At 50.0% G+C, this 22637-nt stretch overlaps 1 protein-coding gene across 1 annotated transcript in view; it reads left to right on the forward strand.

The window, feature by feature from the left end:
* LOC140402258 (integrin alpha-M-like) overlaps positions 1-22637 on the forward strand; it is a 177241-nt gene that overhangs the window by 19454 nt on the left and 135150 nt on the right. Inside the window, exons 4-6 of the mRNA XM_072489889.1 lie at positions 6901-7042; positions 9834-9941; positions 20687-20767. Coding sequence (XP_072345990.1) covers positions 6901-7042; positions 9834-9941; positions 20687-20767 — 331 coding nt within the window. The remainder of the gene's footprint in view (positions 1-6900; positions 7043-9833; positions 9942-20686; positions 20768-22637) is intronic.

The following is a 22637-nucleotide window of genomic DNA, read 5'->3' on the forward strand; positions in this document are numbered from 1 at the left end:
CAGCATTCCCAATAAACACAACACCCCTGGCAAACACAACATTCCGTATAAACACAGCACCCCTGGTAAACACAGCATTCCCAATAAACACAGCACCCCTGGTAAACACAACATTCCCAATAAACACAGAACCCCTGGTAAACACAGCATTCCCAATAAACACAGCATTCCCAAGGAACACAGCACCCCTGGTAAACGCAACATTCCCAATAAACACAGCACCCCTGGTAAACACAACATTCCTAATAAATACAACATTTCTAATATACACAGCATTCCCAATAAACAGAGTATCCCTGGTAAACACAGCATTTCCAAGAAACACAGCAGTCTCAGTAAACACAGCACCCCTGGTAAACACAACATTCCCAATAAACACAGCATCCCTGGTAAACACAGCATTCCCAATAAACACCGCACCCCTGGTAAATACAACATTCCCAATAAACACAGCACCCCTGGTAAACACAACATTGCCAATAAACACAGCATCCCTGGTAAACACAACATTCCCAATAAACACAGCATACCTGATAAACACAGCATTCACAATAAACACAGCACCCCTGGTAAACACAACATTCCCAATAAACACAGCATCCCTGGTAAACATAATATTCCCAATAAACACAGCATCCCTGATAAACACAGCATTCCCAATAAACACAGCACCCTTGGTAAACACAGCATTCCCAATAAACACAGCATTCCTGGCAAACACAGCACCCCTGGTAAACACAGTATTCCCAATAAACACAGCATCCCTGATAAATACAACATTCCCAATAAACACAGCGCCCCTGGTAAACACAACATTCCCAATAAACACAGCATACCTGAGAAACACAGAATTCCCAATAAACACAGCACCCCTGGTAAACACAACATTCCCAATAAACACAGCACCCCTATGAAACACAGCATTCCCAATAAACACAGCCTTCCCAATGAACACAGCATCCCTGATAAACACAACATTCCTAATAAACACAGCATCCCTGGTAAACACAACATTCCCAATAAACACAGCATACCTGAGAAACACAGAATTCCCAATAAACACAGCACCCCTGGTAAACACAGCATTCCTAATAAACACAACATTCCTAATAAACACAGCATTCCCAATAAACACAGCATACCTGACAAATACAGCATTCCCAATAAACACAGCTCCCCTGGTAAACAGATCATTCCCAATAAACACAGCATTCCCAATAAACACAGCATTCCCAATAAACACAGCACCCCTGGAAAACAGATCATTCCCAATAAACACAGCACCCCTGGTAAACAGATCATTCCTGATAAACACAGCACCCCTGGTAAACACAACAATCCTAATAAACACAGCACACCTGATAAACACAGCATTCCCAATAAACACAGCAACCCTGGTAAACACAGCATTCCCAATGAACACAGCACCCCTGGTAAACACAACATTCCCAATAAACACAGCATCCCTGGTAAACACAACATTGCCAATAAACACAGCATACCTGATAAACACAGCATTCACAATAAACACAGCACCCCTGATAAACACAACATTCCCAATAAACACAACATTCCCAATAAACACAGCATCCCTGATAAACACAACATTCCCAATAAACACAGCATCCCTGATAAACACTGCATTCCCAATAAACACAGCATCCCTGATAAACACAACATTCCCAATAAACACAGCATCCCTGATAAACACTGCATTCCCAATAAACACAGCATTCCCAATAAACACAGCACAACTGGTAAACACACCATTCCCAATAAACACAGCAGCCCTGGTGAACACACCGTTCCAAATAAACACAGCACCCCTGGTAAACACAGCATTCCCAATAAACACAGCATCCCTGGTAAACACAACATTCCCAATAAACACAGAATACCTGATAAACACAGCATTCACAATAAACACAGCACCCCTGATAAGCACAACATTCCCAATAAACACAGCATCCTTGGTAAACACAACATTCCCAATAAACAAGCATTCCCAAATGACACAGCACTCCCAATAAACACAGCATTCCTGATAAACACATCACCCCTGGTAAGCACAGCATTCCCAATAACCACAGCATCCCTGATAAACATAACATTCCCAATAAACACAGCACCCTGGTAAACACAACATTCCTAATAAACACAGCATACCTGATAAACACAGCATTCCCATGAAACACAAATTCCTAATAAACACAGCATCCTTGGTAAACACAACAGTCCCAATAAACAAGCATTCCCAAATGACACCGCACTCCCAATAAACAGAGCATTCCTGATAAACACATCACCCCTGGTAAGCACAGCATTCCCAATAATCACAGCATCCCTGATAAACATAACATTCCTAATAAACACAGCATCCCTGGTAAACACAACATTCCTAATAAACACAGCATGCCTGATAAACACAGCATTCCCAATAAACATAGCACCCCTGGTAAACACAACATTCTCAATAAACACAGCATCCCTGGTAAACACAACATTCCTAATAAATACAGCATACCTGATAAACACAGAATTCCCAACAAACACAGCACCCCTGGTAAACACAACACACCTAATTAACACAGCAGCCCTGATAAACACAGCATTCCCAATAAACACGGCACCCCTGGTAAACACAACATTCCCAATAAACACAGCATACCTAATAAACACAGCATTCCCAATAAACACAGCATACCTGATAAACACAGCATTCCCAATAAACACAGCATTCCCAATAAACACAGCATACCTGATAAACACAGCATTCCCAATAAACACAGCATCCCTGATAAACATAACATTCCTAATAAACACATCACCCCTGGTAAACACAACATTCCTAACAGCATCACTGGTAAACACTGCATTCCTAATAAACACAGCATACCTGATACACACAGCATTCCCAATTAACACAACATTCCTGATAAGCACAACATTCCCAATAAACACAGCATCCTTGTAAACACAACATTCCCAATAAACAAGCATTCCCAAATGACACAGCACTCCCAATAAACACCATTTCCCAAAAAACACAGCACCCCTGGTCAACACAGCATTCCCAATAAAAAAAGCATCCCTGGTAAACACAACATTCATAATAAACACAGCATACCCGATAAACACAGCATTCCCAATAAACACAGCACCCCTGGTAAACAGATCATTCCCAATAAACATAGCACCCCTGGTAAACAGATCATTCCTGATAAACACAGCACCCCTGGTAAACACAACAATCCTAATAAACACAGCATACCTGATAAACACAGCATTCCCAATAAACACAACACCCCTGGCAAACACAACATTCCGTATAAACACAGCACCCCTGGTAAACACAGCATTCCCAATAAACACAGCACCCCTGGTAAACACAACATTCCCAATAAACACAGAACCCCTGGTAAACACAGCATTCCCAATAAACACAGCATTCCCAAGGAACACAGCACCCCTGGTAAACGCAACATTCCCAATAAACACAGCACCCCTGGTAAACACAACATTCCTAATAAACACAACATTTCTAATATACACAGCATTCCCAATAAACAGAGTATCCCTGGTAAACACAGCATTTCCAAGAAACACAGCAGTCTCAGTAAACACAGCACCCCTGGTAAACACAACATTCCCAATAAACACAGCATCCCTGGTAAACACAGCATTCCCAATAAACACCGCACCCCTGGTAAATACAACATTCCCAATAAACACAGCACCCCTGGTAAACACAACATTGCCAATAAACACAGCACCCCCGGTAAACACAACATTGCCAATAAACACAGCATCCCTGGTAAACACAACATTCCCAATAAACACAGCATACCTGATAAACACAGCATTCACAATAAACACAGCACCCCTGGTAAACACAACATTCCCAATAAACACAGCATCCCTGGTAAACATAATATTCCCAATAAACACAGCATCCCTGATAAACACAGCATTCCCAATAAACACAGCACCCTTGGTAAACACAGCATTCCCAATAAACACAGCATTCCTGGCAAACACAGCACCCCTGGTAAACACAGTATTCCCAATAAACACAGCATCCCTGATAAATACAACATTCCCAATAAACACAGCGCCCCTGGTAAACACAACATTCCCAATAAACATAGCATACCTGAGAAACACAGAATTCCCAATAAACACAGCACCCCTGGTAAACACAACATTCCCAATAAACACAGCACCCCTATGAAACACAGCATTCCCAATAAACACAGCCTTCCCAATGAACACAGCATCCCTGATAAACACAACATTCCTAATAAACACAGCATCCCTGGTAAACACAACATTCCCAATAAACACAGCATACCTGAGAAACACAGAATTCCCAATAAACACAGCACCCCTGGTAAACACAGCATTCCTAATAAACACAACATTCCTAATAAACACAGCATTCCCAATAAACACAGCATACCTGAGAAATACAGCATTCCCAATAAACACAGCTCCCCTGGTAAACAGATCATTCCCAATAAACACAGCATTCCCAATAAACACAGCATACCTGAGAAACATAGAATTCCCAATAAACACAGCACCCCTGGTAAACACAACATTCCCAATAAACACAGCATACCTAAGAAACACAGAATTCCCAATAAACACAGCACCCTTGGTAAACACAACATTCCCAATAAACACAGCACCCCTGGTAAACACAGCATTCCTAATAAACACAACATTCCTAATAAATACAGCATTCCCAATAAATACAGCATACCTGAGAAACACAGAATTCCCAATAAACACAGCAACCCTGGTAAACACAACATTCCCAATAAACACAGCACCCCTGGTAAACACATTCCTAATAAACACAACATTCCTAATAAACACAGCATTCCCAATAAACACAGCACCCCTGGTAAACACAATATTCCCAATAAACACAGCACCCCTGGTAAACACATTCCTAATAAACACAACATTCCTAATAAACTCAACATTCCTAATAAACACAGCATCCCTGGTAAACACCGCATTCCCAATAAACACAGCATCCCTGGTAAACACCGCATTCTCAATAAACACAGCACCCCTGGTAAACACAACATTCCTAATAAACACAACATTCCTAATAAACACAGCATCCCTGGTAAACACCGCATTCCCAATAAACACAGCACCCCTGGTAAACACAACATTCCTAATAAACACAACATTCCCAATAAACACAGAGGGCAGGATCCTCTGATCCTGGGGCTAAGTGTTGATGCCGTCGTTAACGCTGGAGTGTTTTACAACGGTGTCATCTGGTCCCAAGGATCAGCGACCCTGCACCGCACAAGTGGCCAGCACGGCACTGGAGCGTTTCACGCAGCTGCAGCTGCTGAATCGGGTGCCTGCATGGCCAGCGCGAGGTCATGCATGCGTGCCACTGCTGCCGCGGGTCCGCGCATGGCCAGCGCGAGTCTGCACATTCGCCGGACCCAACGCTATAGGGGCCCGCCGCGGAGGAACATAGGCCCCCACCGGGTTAAGCCCACCCGCCGATCGGTAGGCCCTGATCGTGGCCCGGCCACCATGGGGGCCTCCCCCTCGAGTCAGATCTCCCCTCCCCACCAGGCCGCCCGATGCAGCATGAACGCCGAGGTTCCGCTGGGTAGGACCACACGAGAACGCTGCCGGTGGGACTCGGCCTAACTCAGCGGACCCCGACCAGCGCCAAGATTCTCCAGTTGCGGGGTCGGAGAATCCCGCCCAGCATTCCCGATAATTGCAGCGTTCCCAATCTGACTTCTTGATTCAATGGTTAGGTTTGAATTCTGTATCTATTCCCCAGAGTCTACACACACAGCAAACAAAGAACAAAGAGAAGTACAGCACAGGAACAGGCCCTTCGGCCCTCCAATCCTGTGCCGACCATGCTGCCCGTCTAAACTAAAATCTTCCACACTTCCGTATCCCTCTGTTTCGATCCTATTGATGTACCCCCCCTGCTTCCACCACCTACTCCTGCAGCCAGATCCAGGCTCCCACCACCCTCTGTGTCAACTGTAAACTTACTAATCAGCCCAGTTACATTTTCCTCCAAATCATTTATATATATTGCAAACAGCAAAGGTCCCAGCACTGATCCCTGCGGAACACCACTAGTCACAGCCCTCCAATCAGAAACCCACCCTTCCATCTGTCTTCTGTGACCGAGCCAGTTCTGTATCCAGTCATATTTCCCATCTCTCTGTCTACATAGAGCATAGAACATACAGTGCAGAAGGACGCCATTCGGCCCATCGAGTCTGCACTGACCCATTGAAGCCCTCACTTCCACCCTAACCCTGTAACCCCTCCTAACCTTTTTGGTCTCTAAGGACAATTTATCACGGCCAATCCAGCTATCCTGCACCTCTCTGAACTGTGGGAGGAAACCGGAGCACCCGGAGGAAACCCACACACACACGGGGAGAACGTACAGACTCCGCACAGACAGTGACCTATGTCTAATCTCTCTGCTCCCCTCAACATCTTCAAAGCTTGGGCAGGTAACCCTGTAATCGTTGAAATTGCAAGGAAGACAACTTGGCTCTGTGCTGGACTCTCCGAGGAATGGAACCTGGAGTCCGCAATTTTTCTGGTAAACATACATGGCACTTTTCCAAGCATGAAATTCCAATCCTAATGAGTGAGGAGAGAAACTGCTCCCAGGAACTCAAGCTGTGGTCTGATCAGTGCTTCCCAAAGCCAAACATGACTAATCCCGTCTGATGTATCCCGCCTGGTCTTCCAGACAGACGTCCACATCCGGTTATCATCTTTGCTTATTTTCTACATTCACTCGCTAGGAGAATGATCTGTGGACCTGGGGAAGAGGGTTCGTTAGGACAGAAGTTATACTGCTGTTCAATATCTCTGCAGGGGTGATATGGTGGTGATTGGGCGGGTCACAGTCCTGATAGCGACTGTGGTTCTGGAGAATGCGCACGAGGACTCCTCCAACACACAACTCAACTTCCTCCATCCCAGCTACCTCTCCTTCAAAAAGATTTCCATGGTGCAGGTAAGGTGATGAGTAGACACATCTCATTCTGGAAATAGTGAAAGTTTACTTTGTACCTGTCCCGGGAGTGCTTGTACCTGTCCTGGGAGTGCTTGTACCTGTCCTGGGAGTGCTTGTACCTGTCCTGGGAGTGCTGTACCTGTCCTGGGAGTGCTTGTACCTGTCCTGGGAGTGCTTGTACCTGTCCTGGGAGTGCTGTACCTGTCCAGGGAGTGCTGTACCTGTCCAGGGAGTGCTGTACCTGTCCAGGGAGTGCTGTACCTGTCCTGGGAGTGCTGTACCTGTCCAGGGAGTGCTGTACCTGTCCAGGGAGTGCTGTACCTGTCCTGGGAATGCTGTACCTGTCCTGGGAATGCTGTACCTGTCCAGGGACTGTTTGATGGGGACAGTGTAGAGGGAGCTTTACTCTGTATCTAACCCCGTGCTGTTCCTGTCCTGGGAGTGTTTAATGGGGACAGTGTAGAGAGAGCTTTACTCTGTATCTAACCCCGTGCTGTACCTGTGCTGGGAGTGTTTGATGGGGACGGTGTAGAGGGAACTTTACTCTGTATCTAACCCCGTGCTGTACCTGCCCTGGGAGTGTTTGATGGGGACAGTGTACATAGAACATAGAACAATACAGCGCAGTGCAGGCACTTCAGCCCACGATGTTGCACCGAAACAAAAGCCATCTAACCTACACTATGCCATTATCATCCATATGTTTATCCAATAAACTTTTAAATGCCCTCAATGTTGGCGAGTTCACTACTGTTACAGGTAGGGCATTCCACGGCCTCACTACTCTTTGCGTAAAGAACCTACCTCTGACCTCTGTCCTATATCTATTACCCCTCAGTTTAAAGTTATGTCCCCTCGTGCCAGCCATTTCCATCCGCGGGAGAAGGCTCTCACTGTCCACCCTATCTAACCCCCTGATCATTTTGTATGCCTCTATTAAGTCTCCTCTTAACCTTCTTCTCTCCAACGAAAACAACCTCAAGTCCATTAGCCTTTCCTCATAAGATTTTCCCTCCATACCAGGCAACATCCTGGTAAATCTCCTCTGCACCCGCTCCAAAGCCTCCACGTCCTTCCGATAATGCGGTGACCAGAACTGTACGCAATACTCCAAATGCGGCCGTACCAGAGTTTTGTACAGCTGCAACATGACCTCATGACTCCGGAACTCAATCCCTCTACCAATAAAGGCCAACACTCCATAGGCCTTCTTCACAACCCTATCAACCTGGGTGGCAACTTTCAGGGATCTATGTACATGGACACCGAGACCCCTCTGCTCATCCACACTTCCAAGAACTTACCATTAGCCAAATATTCCGCATTCCTGTTATTCCTTCCAAAGTGAATCACCTCACACTTCTCTACATTAAACTCCATTTGCCACCTCTCAGCCCAGCTCTGCAGCTTATCTATATCCCTCTGTAACCTGCTACATCCTTCCGCACTGTCGACAACACCACCGACTTTAGTGTCGTCTGCAAATTTACTCACCCACCCTTCTGCGCCTTCCTCTAGGTCATTGATAAAAATGACAAACAGCAACGGCCCCAGAACAGATCCTTGTGGTACGCCACTTGTAACTGAACTCCATTCTGAACATTTCCCATCAACCACCACCCTCTGTCTTCTTTCAGCTAGCCAATTTCTGATCCACATCTCTAAATCTCCCTCAATCCCCAGCCTCCGTATTTTCTGCAATAGCCTACCGTGGGGAACCTTATCAAACACTTTACTGAAATCCATATACACCACATCAACTGCTCTACCCTCATCTACCTGTTCAGTCACCTTCTCAAAGAACTCGGTAAGGTTTGTGAGGCATGACCTACCCTTCACAAAGCCATGCTGACTATCCCTGATCATATTATTCCTATCTAGATGATTATAAATCTTGCCTCTTGCAGAGGAGATTTACCAGGATGTTGCCTGGTATGGAGGGAAAATCTTATGAGGAAAGGCTGATGGACTTGAGGTTGTTTTCGTTAGAGAGAAGAAGGTTAAGAGGAGACTTAATAGAGGTATACAAAATGATCAGGTGGTTAGATAGGGTGGACAGTGAGAGCCTTCTCCCGCGGATGGAAATGGCTGGCACGAGGGGACATAGCTTTAAACTGAGGGGTAATAGATATAGGACAGAGGTCAGAGGTAGGTTCTTTACGCAAAGAGTGGTGAGGCCGTGGAATGCCCTACCTGCAACAGTAGTGAACTCGCCAACATTGAGGGCATTTAAAAGTTTATTGGATAAACATATGGATGATAATGGCATAGTGTAGGTTAGATGGCTTTTGTTTCGGTGCAACATTGTGGGCCGAAGGGCCTGTACTGCGCTGTATCGTTCTATGTTCTATGTTCTAAATAAACATTGGATATCTTAACACCCCTTACTTCAAAGATACCTCCGAAAATATTGCAACAGTAAATAATTTCTCAAAATGTTCCTTCAACCTTCCAAGGGACTTAACACCTTTAAACAGAATCACATCAGGTTAAAGGCTTTACTATTATCAGTTTAAATCACCCAAATGATCCAGAGATGGTCTTTCATGGCAGCGATCCAGCTCACTGCAAACACAGACACTCGCAAGCTCTTTTCAAACTGCAAAACTAAACTGCAAAATGGCTGACCTAACCTCAGCTCCACCCACTCTCTGACATCACTGTTTTCTTAAAGGTACATGCTTAAACATCCATGTCTTAAAGGTACTCTCACATGACAAACTGTTGAATTGTAAATAAACCAATATATTGAGAGGGAGCTTTACTCTGTGTCTGTGACATTGTATTTTAGGAATCGAGTGTTCAGATTGTGTGCAGTGATAAACAGAATGACAGGCTGATGGAGAGTGGAAGTTTAAGATGTGCTGTGAATCCTCCAATCTTCAAGAAAGGTTCTCGTGTAAGTCATTCTGATTCTACTGAAGTTCTGAACATCTTAATGAGAAATGGGCCGGGATTTTCCCAGTCCCCATGCTGGCCACCCACTCCGGCGCCGCTCCAGCCGACGGGAAAGGGTTCACGCATGCGTGGACCGGCTGGTGTATTTCCGCGCATGCGCAGGTGGTTCTCTTCTCCCCGCCGGCCCCCGGGCAATATGGCAGAGCCCTGCAGGGGCCCGGCGTGGGGGAAAGAAGTCCCCCCATGGAACAAGCCCACCCGCAGATCGGTAGGCTCCAATCGCGGGCCAGGCCCCCGCCTACTCACCGAACAATTTGCGTCGGCGGGACTGGCCAAAACTAGATGGAAGGCCGCTGTCAACGGCCCCTGACCGGCGTGGCGGGAATCCCGCCCCCACCCAAAAAACTGCGCTGGAGAATAGGGCATCTAGTGTCAGGGTGGATTCGCGCCTCCCACCGGGGATTCTCCGATCTGGCGGGGGGTCGGAGAATCCCGGCCCTTGAGTTTAATCCGGACAAATGTGATGTTATACATTTTGGTGGGTCTAACATAGAGGGAAATATACCGTAAATGGTCAAATTTTTCGGAATATACAAAGTCAGGGGGATCTGGGTCTGCAGGTCCACAGACCTTTGAAGGTGGCAACACAAGTGGGTAAAGTCGTGAAGAAAGCTCACGGAATGCTCGCCTTCATTGGACGGGGCATCGAGTATAAAAACTGACAAGTCACGTCACAATCGTATAGAACCTTGGTAAGGCCGCACTTGGAATATTGCGCACAGTTCTGATCGCCACACTGCCAGAAGGATTTGGAGAGGGTGCAGAGGAGGTTTACCAGGAGGTTGCCTGGTCTGGAGGGTGTTAGCTATGTGAAGGGGCTGAATAGACTCGGACTGTTTTCATTAGAACGACGGAGGTTGGGGGGCGACCTGATAGAGGTCTACAAGGTTATGAGGGGAATGGATAGAGTGGATGGACAGGCACTCTTTCCCAGGGTGGAGGGGTCAGTCACCAGGGGGCAGAGGTTTAAGGTCAGTGGGGCAAAGTTTAGAGGAGATGTGCGAGGCAGGTTTTTACACAGAGGGTGGGGAGTGCCTGGAACGCGTGGCCAGGGGAGGTTGTGGAAGCAGATACATTAACGGCGTTCAAAAGGCATCTTGACAAACACATGGATAGGACAAAGATCAAAGAAAATTAAAGCCCAGGAACAGGCCCTTCGGCCCTCCCAGCCTGCGCCGATCCAGATCCTTTATCTCAACCTGTCGCCTATTTTCCAAGAATTTAGTTCCCTCTGTTCCCCGCCCGTTCATATATCTGTCTAGATGCATCTTAAATGATGCTATCGTGCCCGCCTCTACCACCTCCGCTGGATAGGATGGGTATAGAGGGGTAGGCACAAGGAAGTGCTGAGGGTTTGGGCCAAGGTTGGTATCATGGCCGGGTCCAGGCTGGGAGGGCCGAAGGGCCTGTTCCTGGGCTGTATTGTTCTTTGTTTTGTTCTTTGTTCTATTGCTCACCTTTCTGATTATTCTCCCCGAGTCTGATGCCTGCATCCTCTTCAATTCCCCTCACTACGCATCCCCTCACCTTCCTCTACCTCACTAACTCACACTCTCCTGCCTCAACTCATTGCCACCAATCCCCTCCTCTCCCCTCTCCCCTCCCGTCCCCTCCCCTCCCCCCTCCCCTCCCCTCCCCTCCCCTCCCCTCTCCCCGCCCCTCCCCTCCCCTCCCCTCCCCTCTCCCCTCCTCTCCCCTCCCCTCTCCCCTCCCCTCCTCTCCCCTCCCTTTCCCCTCCTCTCCCCTCCCCTCCCCTCCCCTCCCCTCCTCTCCCCTCCTCTACCCTCCTCTCCCCTCCCGTCCTCTCCCCTCCTCTCCCCTCCCGTCCCCTCCCGTCCCCTCCCCTCCCCATCCCCTCCCCTCCCCTCCCCATCCCCTCCCCTCCCCATCCCCTCCCCTCCCCATCCCCTCCCCATCCCCTCCCCTCCCACTCCCCCTCCCCCTCCCCCTCCCCTTCCCCTCCCCCTCCCCCTCCCCTTCCCCTCCCCTCCCCATCCACTCCCCCTCCCCTCCCCCTCCCCTCCCCTCCCCCTCCCCTCCCCCTCCTCTCCCCCTCCCCCTCCCCCTCCCCTCCCCATCCCCTCCCCTCCCCCTCCCCTCCCCCTCCCCTCCCCCTCCCCATCCCCCTCCCCTCCCCCTCCCCTCCCCTCCCCATCCCCTCCCCCTCCCCTCCCCCTCCCCTCCCCTCCCCATCCCCCTCCCCTCCCCCTCCCCTCCCCTCCCCATCCCCCTCCCCTCCCCCTCCCCTCCCCATCCCCTCCCCTCCCCTCCCAATCCCCTCCCCTCCCCATCCCCATCCCCTCCCCTCCCCATCCCCTCCCCTCCCATCCCCTCCCCTCCCCATCCCCTCCCCCTCCCCCTCCCCTCCCCGTCCCCCTCCCCTTCCCCTCCCCCTCCCCTCCCCCTCCCCCTCTCCCCTCCCCTCCCCCCTCTCCCCTCCCCTCCCCCCCTCTCCCCTCCCCCCTCTCCCCTCCCCTCCCCCTCCCCTCCCCCCTCTCCCCTCCCCCCTCCCCTCCCCCCTCTCCCCTCCCCCCCCTCTCCCCTCCCCTCCCCTCCCCCATCTCCTCCCCTCCCCTCCCCTCTCTCCTCCCCCCCCTCTCTCCCCTCCCCCTCCCCCTCTCTCCCCTCCCCTCCCCCTCCCCTCCCCCTCTCTCCCCTCCCCCTCCCCTCCCCCTCCCCTCCCCCTCCCCTCCCCCTCCCCTCCCCTCCCCTCCCCCTCCCCTCCTCCTCCCCTCCCCCTCCCCTCCTCTCCCCTCCCCTCCCCCCTCCCCCTCCCCCTCCCCCCCTCCCCCTCCCCCTCCCCTCCTCTCCCCCTCCCCCTCCCATCCCCTCCCCTCCTCTCCCCTCCCCCTCCCGTCCTCCCCCCCTCCCCCTCCCCTCCTCTCCTCTCCCCCTCCCCCTCCCCCTCCCCCTCCCCTCCCCTCCCCCTCCTCTCCTCCTCCCCTCCCCTCCCCCTCCCGTCCCCTCCCCTCCCCTATCTCCTCCCCTCCTCCCCTGGAAACATAGAAAGATAGAGATAGGAGCGGAGGCCATTCGGCCCGCGGCGCCTGCTCCGCCATTTATTCTGATCACAGCTGATCATCCAACTCGATATCCTAATCCCGCTTTCCCCCCCCAGCCTTCGACCCCCTTTGCCCCAAGTTGTGTATCCAGCTGCTTCTTCAAAACATACCGGGCGGGATTCCCCCCGAGCCGGCGGGGTCGGCGGGGCCGGCGGGGTCGATGGGGTCGGCGGTGCCGGCGGGGTCGACAGGGTCGGCGGGGTCGATGGGGTCGGCGGGGTCGGCGGGGCCGGCGGGGTCGATGGGGTCGGCGGGGCCGGCGGGGTCGATGGGGTCGGCGGTGCCGGCGGGGTCGGTGGTGCCCGCGGGGTCGGTGGGGTCGGCGGGGTCGGTGGGGTCGATGGGGACGGTGGGGTCGGCGGGGTCGGTGCGTGTGCTGGCGTCTTCCCAGTGCATGCGCAGGGTGGGGTTTCTCCTCCGCTCCAGCCAGGGTGCAGGTTGACAGCGGCCGGTGCGGAAGGAAAGAGTGCCCCCACGGCACAGGCCCGCCTACGAATGGGTGGCCCCCCCCCGGGGCCTGACCCCCCGCACTCCCTATGGACTCTGCAGGCCGCCCGTGGAGCCAGGTCCCGCCGGTACGGACCTGGTGTATTTTACGCCAACAGGACCGGCCGTAAACGGCGGCTGCTCGGCCCATCGCGGAGAATGGGGCGCTACCAACGACCCCGACCGGTGCCAAAAAACCATCGGCGGCGAATTCGGCAGCCAGCTTCGGGGCGGGATTCACCCCCCCCCCCCTCCTCCCCCCCCACCCCCCTGGTGATTCTCCGACCCGGTGGGGGGTCGGAGAATCCCGCCCTATGAATTCCACAGGCCGACCACTCGCTGGGTAAAGAAATGTCTCTTCATCTCTGCCCGAAATGGTTTACCCAGAATCCTCAGGCTGTGACCCCTGGTTCTGGACACACCCATCATTGGTAACATCCTCCCTGCATCGACCCTGTCCAGTCCTGTTAGAATTTTATACGTCTCTATGAGATCCCCCCTCATTCTTCTGAACTCCAGCGAGAACAATCCTAACCGAGTCAATCTCTCCTCATATGACAGTCCCGCCATCCCTGAAATCAGTCTGGTAAACCTTCGCTGCACTCCCTCGAGAGCAAGAACATCCCTCCTCAGAGAAGGAGATCATAACTGCACACAATGCTCCAGGTGTGGCCTCACTAACACCTTATACAATTGCAGCAGCTCCTCCCTAGTCTTAAACTCCATCCCTCCAGCAATGAAGGACAAAATTCCATTTGCCTTCTTAATCACCTGTTGCACCTGTAAACCAACTTTTTGCGACTCATGCACTAGCACACCCAGGTCTCTCTGCACAGCAGCATGTTTTAATATTTTATCATTTAAATAATAATCCCTTTTGCTCTTATTCCTACCAAAATGGATAACCTCACATTTGTCAACATTGTATTCCATCTGCCAGACCCTAGCCCATTCACTTAACCTATCGAAATCCCTCTGCAGACTTCCAGTATCCTCTGCACTTTTTGCTTTACCACTTATCTTAGTGTCGTCTGCAAACCTGGACACATTGCCCTTGGTCCCCAACTCCAAATCATCTATGTAGACACGGGGAGAACGTGCAGATTCCACACAGACAGTGACCCAAGCCGGGAATCGAACCTGGGACCCTCTCCCTGTGAAGCAACAGTGCGAACCACTGTGTTACCGTGTCACCCACAGCATGAAAGCTGCCCAATTAAACACGCAGACAGCGTGAGACAAATGATGCCATTAGACTGCATGCATGGGAATAGAGAGAGTAGAGGGAGCTTTAGTCTGTATCTAACCCTGTGCTGTCCCTGTCCTGGAAGTGTTTGATGGGGACAGTGTAGAGGGAGCTTTACTCTGTATCTAACCCCGTGCTGTACCTGCCCTGGGAGTGTTTGATGGGGACAGTGTAGAGGGAGCTTTACTCTGTATCTAACCCCGTGCTGTACCTGTCCTGGGAGTGTTTGATGGGGACAAAGTACATAGAACATAGAACATTACAGCGCAGTACAGGCCCTTCGGCACTCGATGTTGCGCCGACCTGTGAAACCACTCTAAAGCCCATCTACACTATTCCCTTATCGTCCATATGTCTAGCCAATGACCATTTGAATGTCCTTAGTGTTGGTGAATCCACTACTGTTGCAGGCAGGGCATTCCACACCCTTACTGCTCTCTGAGTAAAGAACCTACCTCTGACATCTGTCTTATATCTATCTCCCCTCAATTTAAAGCTATGTCCCCTCATGCTAGACATCACCATCCGAGGAAAAAGGCTCTCACTGTCCACCCTATCCAATCCTCTGATCATCTTGTATGCCTCAATTAAGTCACCTCTTAACCTTCTTCTCTCCAACGAAAACAGCCACAAGTCCCTCAGCCTTTCCTCATAAGATCTTCCCTCCATACCAGGCAACATTCTGGTAAATCTCCTCTGCACCCTTTCCAATGCTTCCACACCCTTCCTATAATGCAGTGACCAGAATTGCACGCAATACTCTAAATGCGGCCGCACCAGAGTTTTGTACAGCTGCAACATGACCTCATGACTCCGAAACTCAATCCTTCTACCAATAAAAGCTAACACACCGTACGCCTTCTTAACAACCCTCTCACCTGAGTGGCAACTTTCAGGGATCTATGTACATGGACACCGAGATCTCTCTGCCCACAATGCCAAGAATCTTACCATTAGCCCAGTGTTCTGTCTTCCTGTTATTCCTTCCAAAATGAATCACCTCACACTTTTCTGCATTAAACTCCATTTGCCACCTCTCAGCCCAGCGCTGCAGCTTATCTATGTCCCTCTGTAACTTGTAACATCCTTCCGCACTATCCATAACACGACCGACTTTAGTATCGTCTGCAAATTAACTCACCCATCCTTCTACGCCCTCCTCCAGGTCATTTATAAAAATGACAAACAGCAGTGGCCCCAAAACAGATCCTTGTGGTACACCACTAGTAACTGGATTACATTCTGAACATTTCCCATCAACCACCACCCGTTGTCTTCTTCCAGCTAACCAATTTCTGATCCAAACTGCTAAATCACCCTGAATCCCATGCCTCCGTATTTTCTGCAGAAGCCTACCGTGGGGAACTTATCAAACGCTTTTCTGAAATCCATATACACCACATCAACTGCTTTACCCTCATCCACCTGTTTGGTCACCTTCTCAAAGAACTCAATAAGGTTTGTGAGGCACGACCTACCCTTCACAAAACCGTGTTGACTATCTCTAATCAAATTATTCCTTTCCAGATGATTAGACATCCTATCTCTTAGAAACCTTTCCAAGATTTTGCCCACAACAGAAGTAAGGCTCACTGGTCTATAGTTACCGGGGTTGTCTCTACTCCCCTTCTTGAACAAGGGGACAACATTTGCTATCCTCCAGTCTTCTGGCACTATTCCTGTAGACAAAGATGACTTAAAGATCAAGGCCAAAGGCTCAGAAATCTCCTCCCTAGCTTCCCAGAGAATCCTAGGATAAATCCCATCCGGCCCAGGGGACTTATCTATTTTCACACTTTCCAGAATTGCTAACACCTCCTCCTTATGAACCTCAAGCCCTTCTAGTCTAGTAGCCTGAATCTCAGTATTCTCCTCGACAACATTGTCTTTTTCCTGTGTGAATACTGACGAGAAATATTCATTTCGCACCTCTCCTATCTCCTCGGACACCACGCACAACTTCCCACTACTGTCCTTGACTGGCCCTATTCTTACCCTAGTCATTCATTTATTCCTGACATATCTATAGAAAGCTTTAGGGTTATCCTTGATCCTACCTGCCAAAGACTTCTCATGTCCCCTCCTGGCTCTTCTTAGCTCTCTCTTTAGGTCCTTCCTAGCTAACTTGTAACTCTCGAGCGCCCTAACTGAACCTTCATGTCTCATCTTTACAAAAGCCTCCTTCTTCCTCTTGACAAGTGTTTCGACTGCCTTAGTAAACCACGGTTCACTTGCTCGCCCACTTCCTCCCTGCCTGACAGGTACATACTTATCAAGGACACGCAGTAGCTGTTCCTTGAACAAGCTCCACATTTCCATTGTGCCAATCCCCTGCAGTTTTGCTCTCCATCCGATGCATCATAAGTTTTGCCTCATCGCATCATAATTGCCTTTCCCCCAGATATAACTCTTGTCCTGCGGTATATACCTATCCCTTTCCATCACTAAAGTAAACGTAATCGAATTGTGGCCACTATCACCAAAGTGCTCACCTACCTCCAAATCTAACACCTGTCCTGGTTCATTACCCAGTACCAAATTCAATATGGCCTCGCCTCTCGTTGGCCTATCTACATACTGTGTCAGGAAACCCTCCTGCACACATTGGACAAAAATGGTCCCATCTAAAGTACTCTAACTATAGCTTTTCCAGTCAATATGTGGAAAGTTAAAGTCCCCCATAACAACTACCCTGTTGCTTTCGCTCCTATCCGAATCATCTTTGCAATCCTTTCCTCTACATCTCTGGAATTTTTCGGAGGCCTATAGAAAACCCCTAACAGGGTGACCTCTCCTTTCCTGTTTTTAACCTCAGCCCATACTACCTCAGTAGACGAGTTCTCATCAAACGTCCTTTCTGCCACCGTAATACTGTCCTTGACTAACAATGCCACCCCTCCCCCTCTTGTACCACCTTCCCTGAGCTTACTGAAACATCTAATCCCCGGCACCTGCAACAACCATTTCTGTCCTTGCTCTATCCATGTCTCCGAAATGGCCACAACATCGAAGTCCCATGTACCAACCCATGCCACAAGTTCACCCACCTTATTCCGGATACTCCTGGCATTGACGAAGACACACTTTAAACCACCTTCCTGCCTGCCGGTACACTCCGACTTTGAAACCTTATCCATGACCTCAGTACTCTCAACCTCCTGTATACTGGAGCTACAATTCAGGTTCCCAAGCCCCTGCTGAACTAGTTTAACCCCTCCCGAAGAGCATTAGCAAATTTCCCCCCCAGGATATTGGTACCCCTCTGGTCCAGGTGTAGACCGTCCCGTTTGTACAGGTCCCACCGACCCCGGAATGAACCCCAATTATCCAGGAATCTGAAACCCTCCCTCTTGCACCATTTCTGTAGCCACGTGTTCAACTCCTCTCTCTCCCCATTCCTGGTCTCGCTAGCACGTGGCACGGGTAACAACCCAGAGATAATAACTCTGTTTGTCCGAGATCTAAGTTTCCACCCTAGCTCCCTGAATTCCTGCCTTACATCCCTATCCCTTTTCCTACCTATGTCGTTGGTACCTATGTGGACCACGACTTGGGGCTGCCCCGCCCCCCCTCCCCCTTAACGATCCCGAAAACACGATCCGAGACATCACGGACCCTGTCACCTGGGAGGCAACACACCAACCGCGAGTCTCTCTCGTTCCCACAGAACCTCCTATATGTCCCCCTAACTATGGAGTCTCCAATGACTGATGCTCTACTCCTCTCCCCCCTGCACTTCTGAGCAACAGGGACAGACTCTGTGGCAGAGACCTGTACCCCATGGCTTACCCCTGGTAAGTCCCCCTCCCAACAGTATCCAAAGCGGTATACTTGTTACTAAGGGGAACGACCACAGGGGATCCCTGTACTGATTGCTTCCTCCCAGCCCCTCGCACCGTCACCCATCTGTCTTTATTCTTCGGAGTAACTACATCCCTGAAGCTTCTATCTATCCCCACCTCTGCCTCCCGAATGATCCGAAGTTCATCCAGCTCCAGCTCCAGTTGCCTATCGCGGTTTCTGAGGAGCTGGAGATGGGTGCAATTCCCACAGATGAAATCAGCAGGGACACTGACGGCATCCCTCACCTCAAACATTCTGCAGGAGGAACATTGCACTGCCTTCCCTGTCACCCCCTCTAGATAAAAAAAGAAAAAGAAAGAAAGAGCTTACCTGTTATTCACTCCCCTTCTCAGCAAGCAATCACTCAGCAACTTCTACGCCCCGCACGATAACACCCGAGGGAAAATAAAAGAAAAACATCTTACCAGTCACCAGCCAATCCCTTACCTGCAGGCTGTGATGTCACGGTTCGACTTCTTTCCACTTCTACCTGCCCTCGAACCTTCCTCTTGATCTTTACAGCGTTTTTTTTTTGGTTAGAGGAGGGGGTAGGGAGTGAAACACTGAAGAATGTTTCAGGTTTAAGTGTCACTTGACAACAGCTCCTCCACAAACCACCTTCAATTTAGAGTGACCGCACCGGACGTATGCAGATTTTTCCCGCAACAGCCAATCAGCAGCTCTGCTCTACTGTCCTCTGCTGGATGCTTGTCTTCACTTGAACACCTAGGGTCTCTTGCACAGGTACACCTTCAAGTTAGAGAGGCCACACTGGACGTATGCAAATTTTCCCCGCAACAGCCAATCAGAAGCTCCGCTCTACTGTCCTCTGCTGGATCAAAGTAGAGGGAGCATTACTCTGTATCTAACGCCGTGCTGTACCTGTCCTGGGAGTGTTTAATGGGGACAGTGTAGTGGGAGCTTTACTCTGTATCTAACCCCACACTGTACCTGTCCTGGGAGTGTTTGATAGGAACAGTGTAGAGGGAGATTTACTCTGTATCTAACCCCGTGCTGTACCTGTCCTGGAAGTGTTTGATGGGGACAGTGTAGAGGGAGCTTTACTCTGTATCTAACCCCGTGCCGTACCTGTCCTGGGAGTGTTTGACGGGGACAGTGTAGAGGGAGCTTTACTCTGTATCTAACCCCGTGCTGTACCTGTCCTGGGAGTGTTTGATGGGGACAGTGTAGAGGGAGCTCTACTCTGTATCTGACCCCGTGCTGTACCTGTCCTGGCCACAGTGTATTTCTAAATGCTGCCTCATTGAGTGTGGAGTCAGGTGAGTGATGTGAACTGTCGTGCCAAGCGATTGATATAATTGTGACCCGATGTGAACAAAGTCAGACCACTGACATTTTTGTTTAAACCATCCCCAACACTCTAGCAAATACTTCCCCACGACAACAGTCCCAGTCCTGCCCAGATGTAACCAAACCAATTCATTCAGGTCCCACCTTTCCCAGAACACTCCCAATGCCCCAGGACTCTGAAACCCCCCCACCTCACAGGATCTCTTCAGCTACATAACTATTCAATAGATCCTGCTATTTCTACTCGAACTAGCATGGGGCACTGGTGCTAATCCTCAGATCACTACTTTAAAAGTCCGACTTCTGAACTTTCTTCCTAACTCTCGAGATTTGGCTTTTAGGACCTCATCCCTTTTTTTTTACCGATGCCGTTTGTACCGATGTGACCACGACTACTGGCTGTTCACCCTCCCCCTCCAGAATGTCCTGCAGCCGCTCCGAGACATCCTTGACCCTAGCACCAGGGAGGCAACACACTATCCTCATTTGCTGCCACAGAAATGCCTGTCAATTTCCTTTGCAATCACACCTCCCTTCCTCTGCCTCTTCTATCCTCCCCTACCCTCGGTCTTCTTCTCCACCCTGTGGCTCTCTCCCTCACTCCCGTGTCAGCCCCTCTGTGGACTGATCTATCTCTGGGCTATTATTTATTTACTCCAGTGCCTCAATCCTGGATTGAAACTCTGCTCCATGAGATGGACACCAGTTATACAGATATTGTCACATCTCTCTCCACAGGTAATCTTCAACACAGTTTTCGACATCACTGCATCGGGGATACAAGAAACGTCAGCAAATTTCACAATTGCCTGCGACCAGGTATATTACCCAGAAACTGTCCCCAGGACAGGTACAGCACGGGGTTAGATACAGAGTAAAGCTCCCTCTACTCTCCCTCCAGCTCCTCCAAGACCGAGGTAAGGAACTGGAGCTGGAGTTGGATGAACTTCGGATCATTCGGGAGGCAGAGGGGGTCATAGATAGCAGCTTCAGGGAATTAGTTACACCAAAGATTGGAGATAGATGGGTAACTGTAAGAGGGACTGGGAAGAAGCAGTCCGTGCAGGGAACCTCTGCGGTCGTTCCCCTGAGTAACAAGTATACCGCTTTGGATACTTGTGGGGGGGGGGGACTTACCAGGGGTAAGCCATGGGGTACGGGCCTCTGGCACGGAGTCTGTCCCTGTTGCTCAGAAGGGAAGGGGGAGAGGAGCAGAGCATTAGTAATTGGGGACTCGATAGTCATGGGCACAGATAGGAGATTTTGTGGGAGCGAGAAAGACTCATGTTTGGTATGTTGCCTCCCAGGTGCAAGAGTACGTGATGTCTCGGATCGTGTTTTCCGGGTCCTTAAGGGGGAGGGGGAGCAGCCCCAAGTCGTGGTCCACATTGGCACTAACAACATAGGTAGGAAAGGGGACAAGGATGTCAGGCAGGCTTTCAGGGAGCTAGGATGGAAGCTCAGAATGAGAACAAACAGAGTTGTTATCTCTGGGTTGTTGCCCGTGCCACGTGATAATGAGATGAGGAATAGAGAGAGAGAGCAATTAAACACGTGGCTACAGGGATGGTGCAGGCGTGAGGGATTCAGATTTCTGGATAACTGGGGCTCTTTCTGGGGAAGGTGGGACCTCTTCAGACAGGATGGTCGACATCTGAACCTGAGGGGCACAAATTCCTGGGGGGGGGGAGATTTGTTAGTGCTCTTTGGGGGGGGTTTAAACTAATGCAGCAGGGGCATGGGAACCTGGATTGTAGTTTTAGGGTACGGGAGAATGAGAGTATAGAGGTCAGGAGCACAGATTTGACTTCGCAGGCGGGGGCCAGTGTTTAGGTAGGTGGTTTGAAGTGTGTCTACTTCAATGCCAGGAGTATACAAAATAAGGTAGGGGAACTGGCAGCATGGATTGGTACCTGGGACTTCGATGTTGTGGCTTTTTCGGAGACATGGATAGAGCAGGGACAGGAATGGATGTTGCGGGTTCCGGGGTTTAGGTGTTTTAGTAAGCTCAAAGAAGGAGGCAAAAGAGGGGGAGGTGTGGCGTTGCTAGTCAAGAGCAGTATTACGGTGGCGGAGAGGATGCTAGATGGGGACTCTTCTTCCGAGGTAGTATGGGCTGAGGTTAGAAACAGGAAAGGAGAGGTCACCCTGTTGGGAGTTTTCTATAGGCCTCCAAATAGTTCTAGGGATGTAGAGGAAAGGATGGCGAAGATGATTCTGGATATGAGCGAAAGTAACAGGGTAGTTATTATGGGAGACTTTAACTTTCCAAATATTGACTGGAAAAGATATAGTTCGAGTACAATAGATGGGTCGTTGTTTGTACAATGTGTGCAGGATATTTCCTGGCACAATATGTTGACAGGCCAATAAGAGGCGAGGCCACTTTGGATTTGGTTTTGGGTAATGAACCAGGCCAGGTGTTGGATTTGGAGGTAGGAGAGCACTTTGGGGACAGTGACCACAATTCGGTGACGTTTACGTTAAGGATGGAAAGGGATAAGTATACACCGCAGGGTAAGAGTTATAGCTGGGGGAATGGCAATTATGATGTCATTAGACGTGATGTGGGGGGGATAGGTTGGAGAAGTAGGCTGCAAGTGTTGGGCACACTGGATAAGTGGAGCTTGTTCAAGGAACAGCTACTGCGTGCTCTTGATAAGTATGTACCGGTCAGGCAGGGAGGAAG

The sequence above is a fragment of the Scyliorhinus torazame genome, chromosome 25 (assembly GCF_047496885.1).
Source record: "Scyliorhinus torazame isolate Kashiwa2021f chromosome 25, sScyTor2.1, whole genome shotgun sequence".
Classification (NCBI taxonomy): domain Eukaryota; kingdom Metazoa; phylum Chordata; class Chondrichthyes; order Carcharhiniformes; family Scyliorhinidae; genus Scyliorhinus; species Scyliorhinus torazame.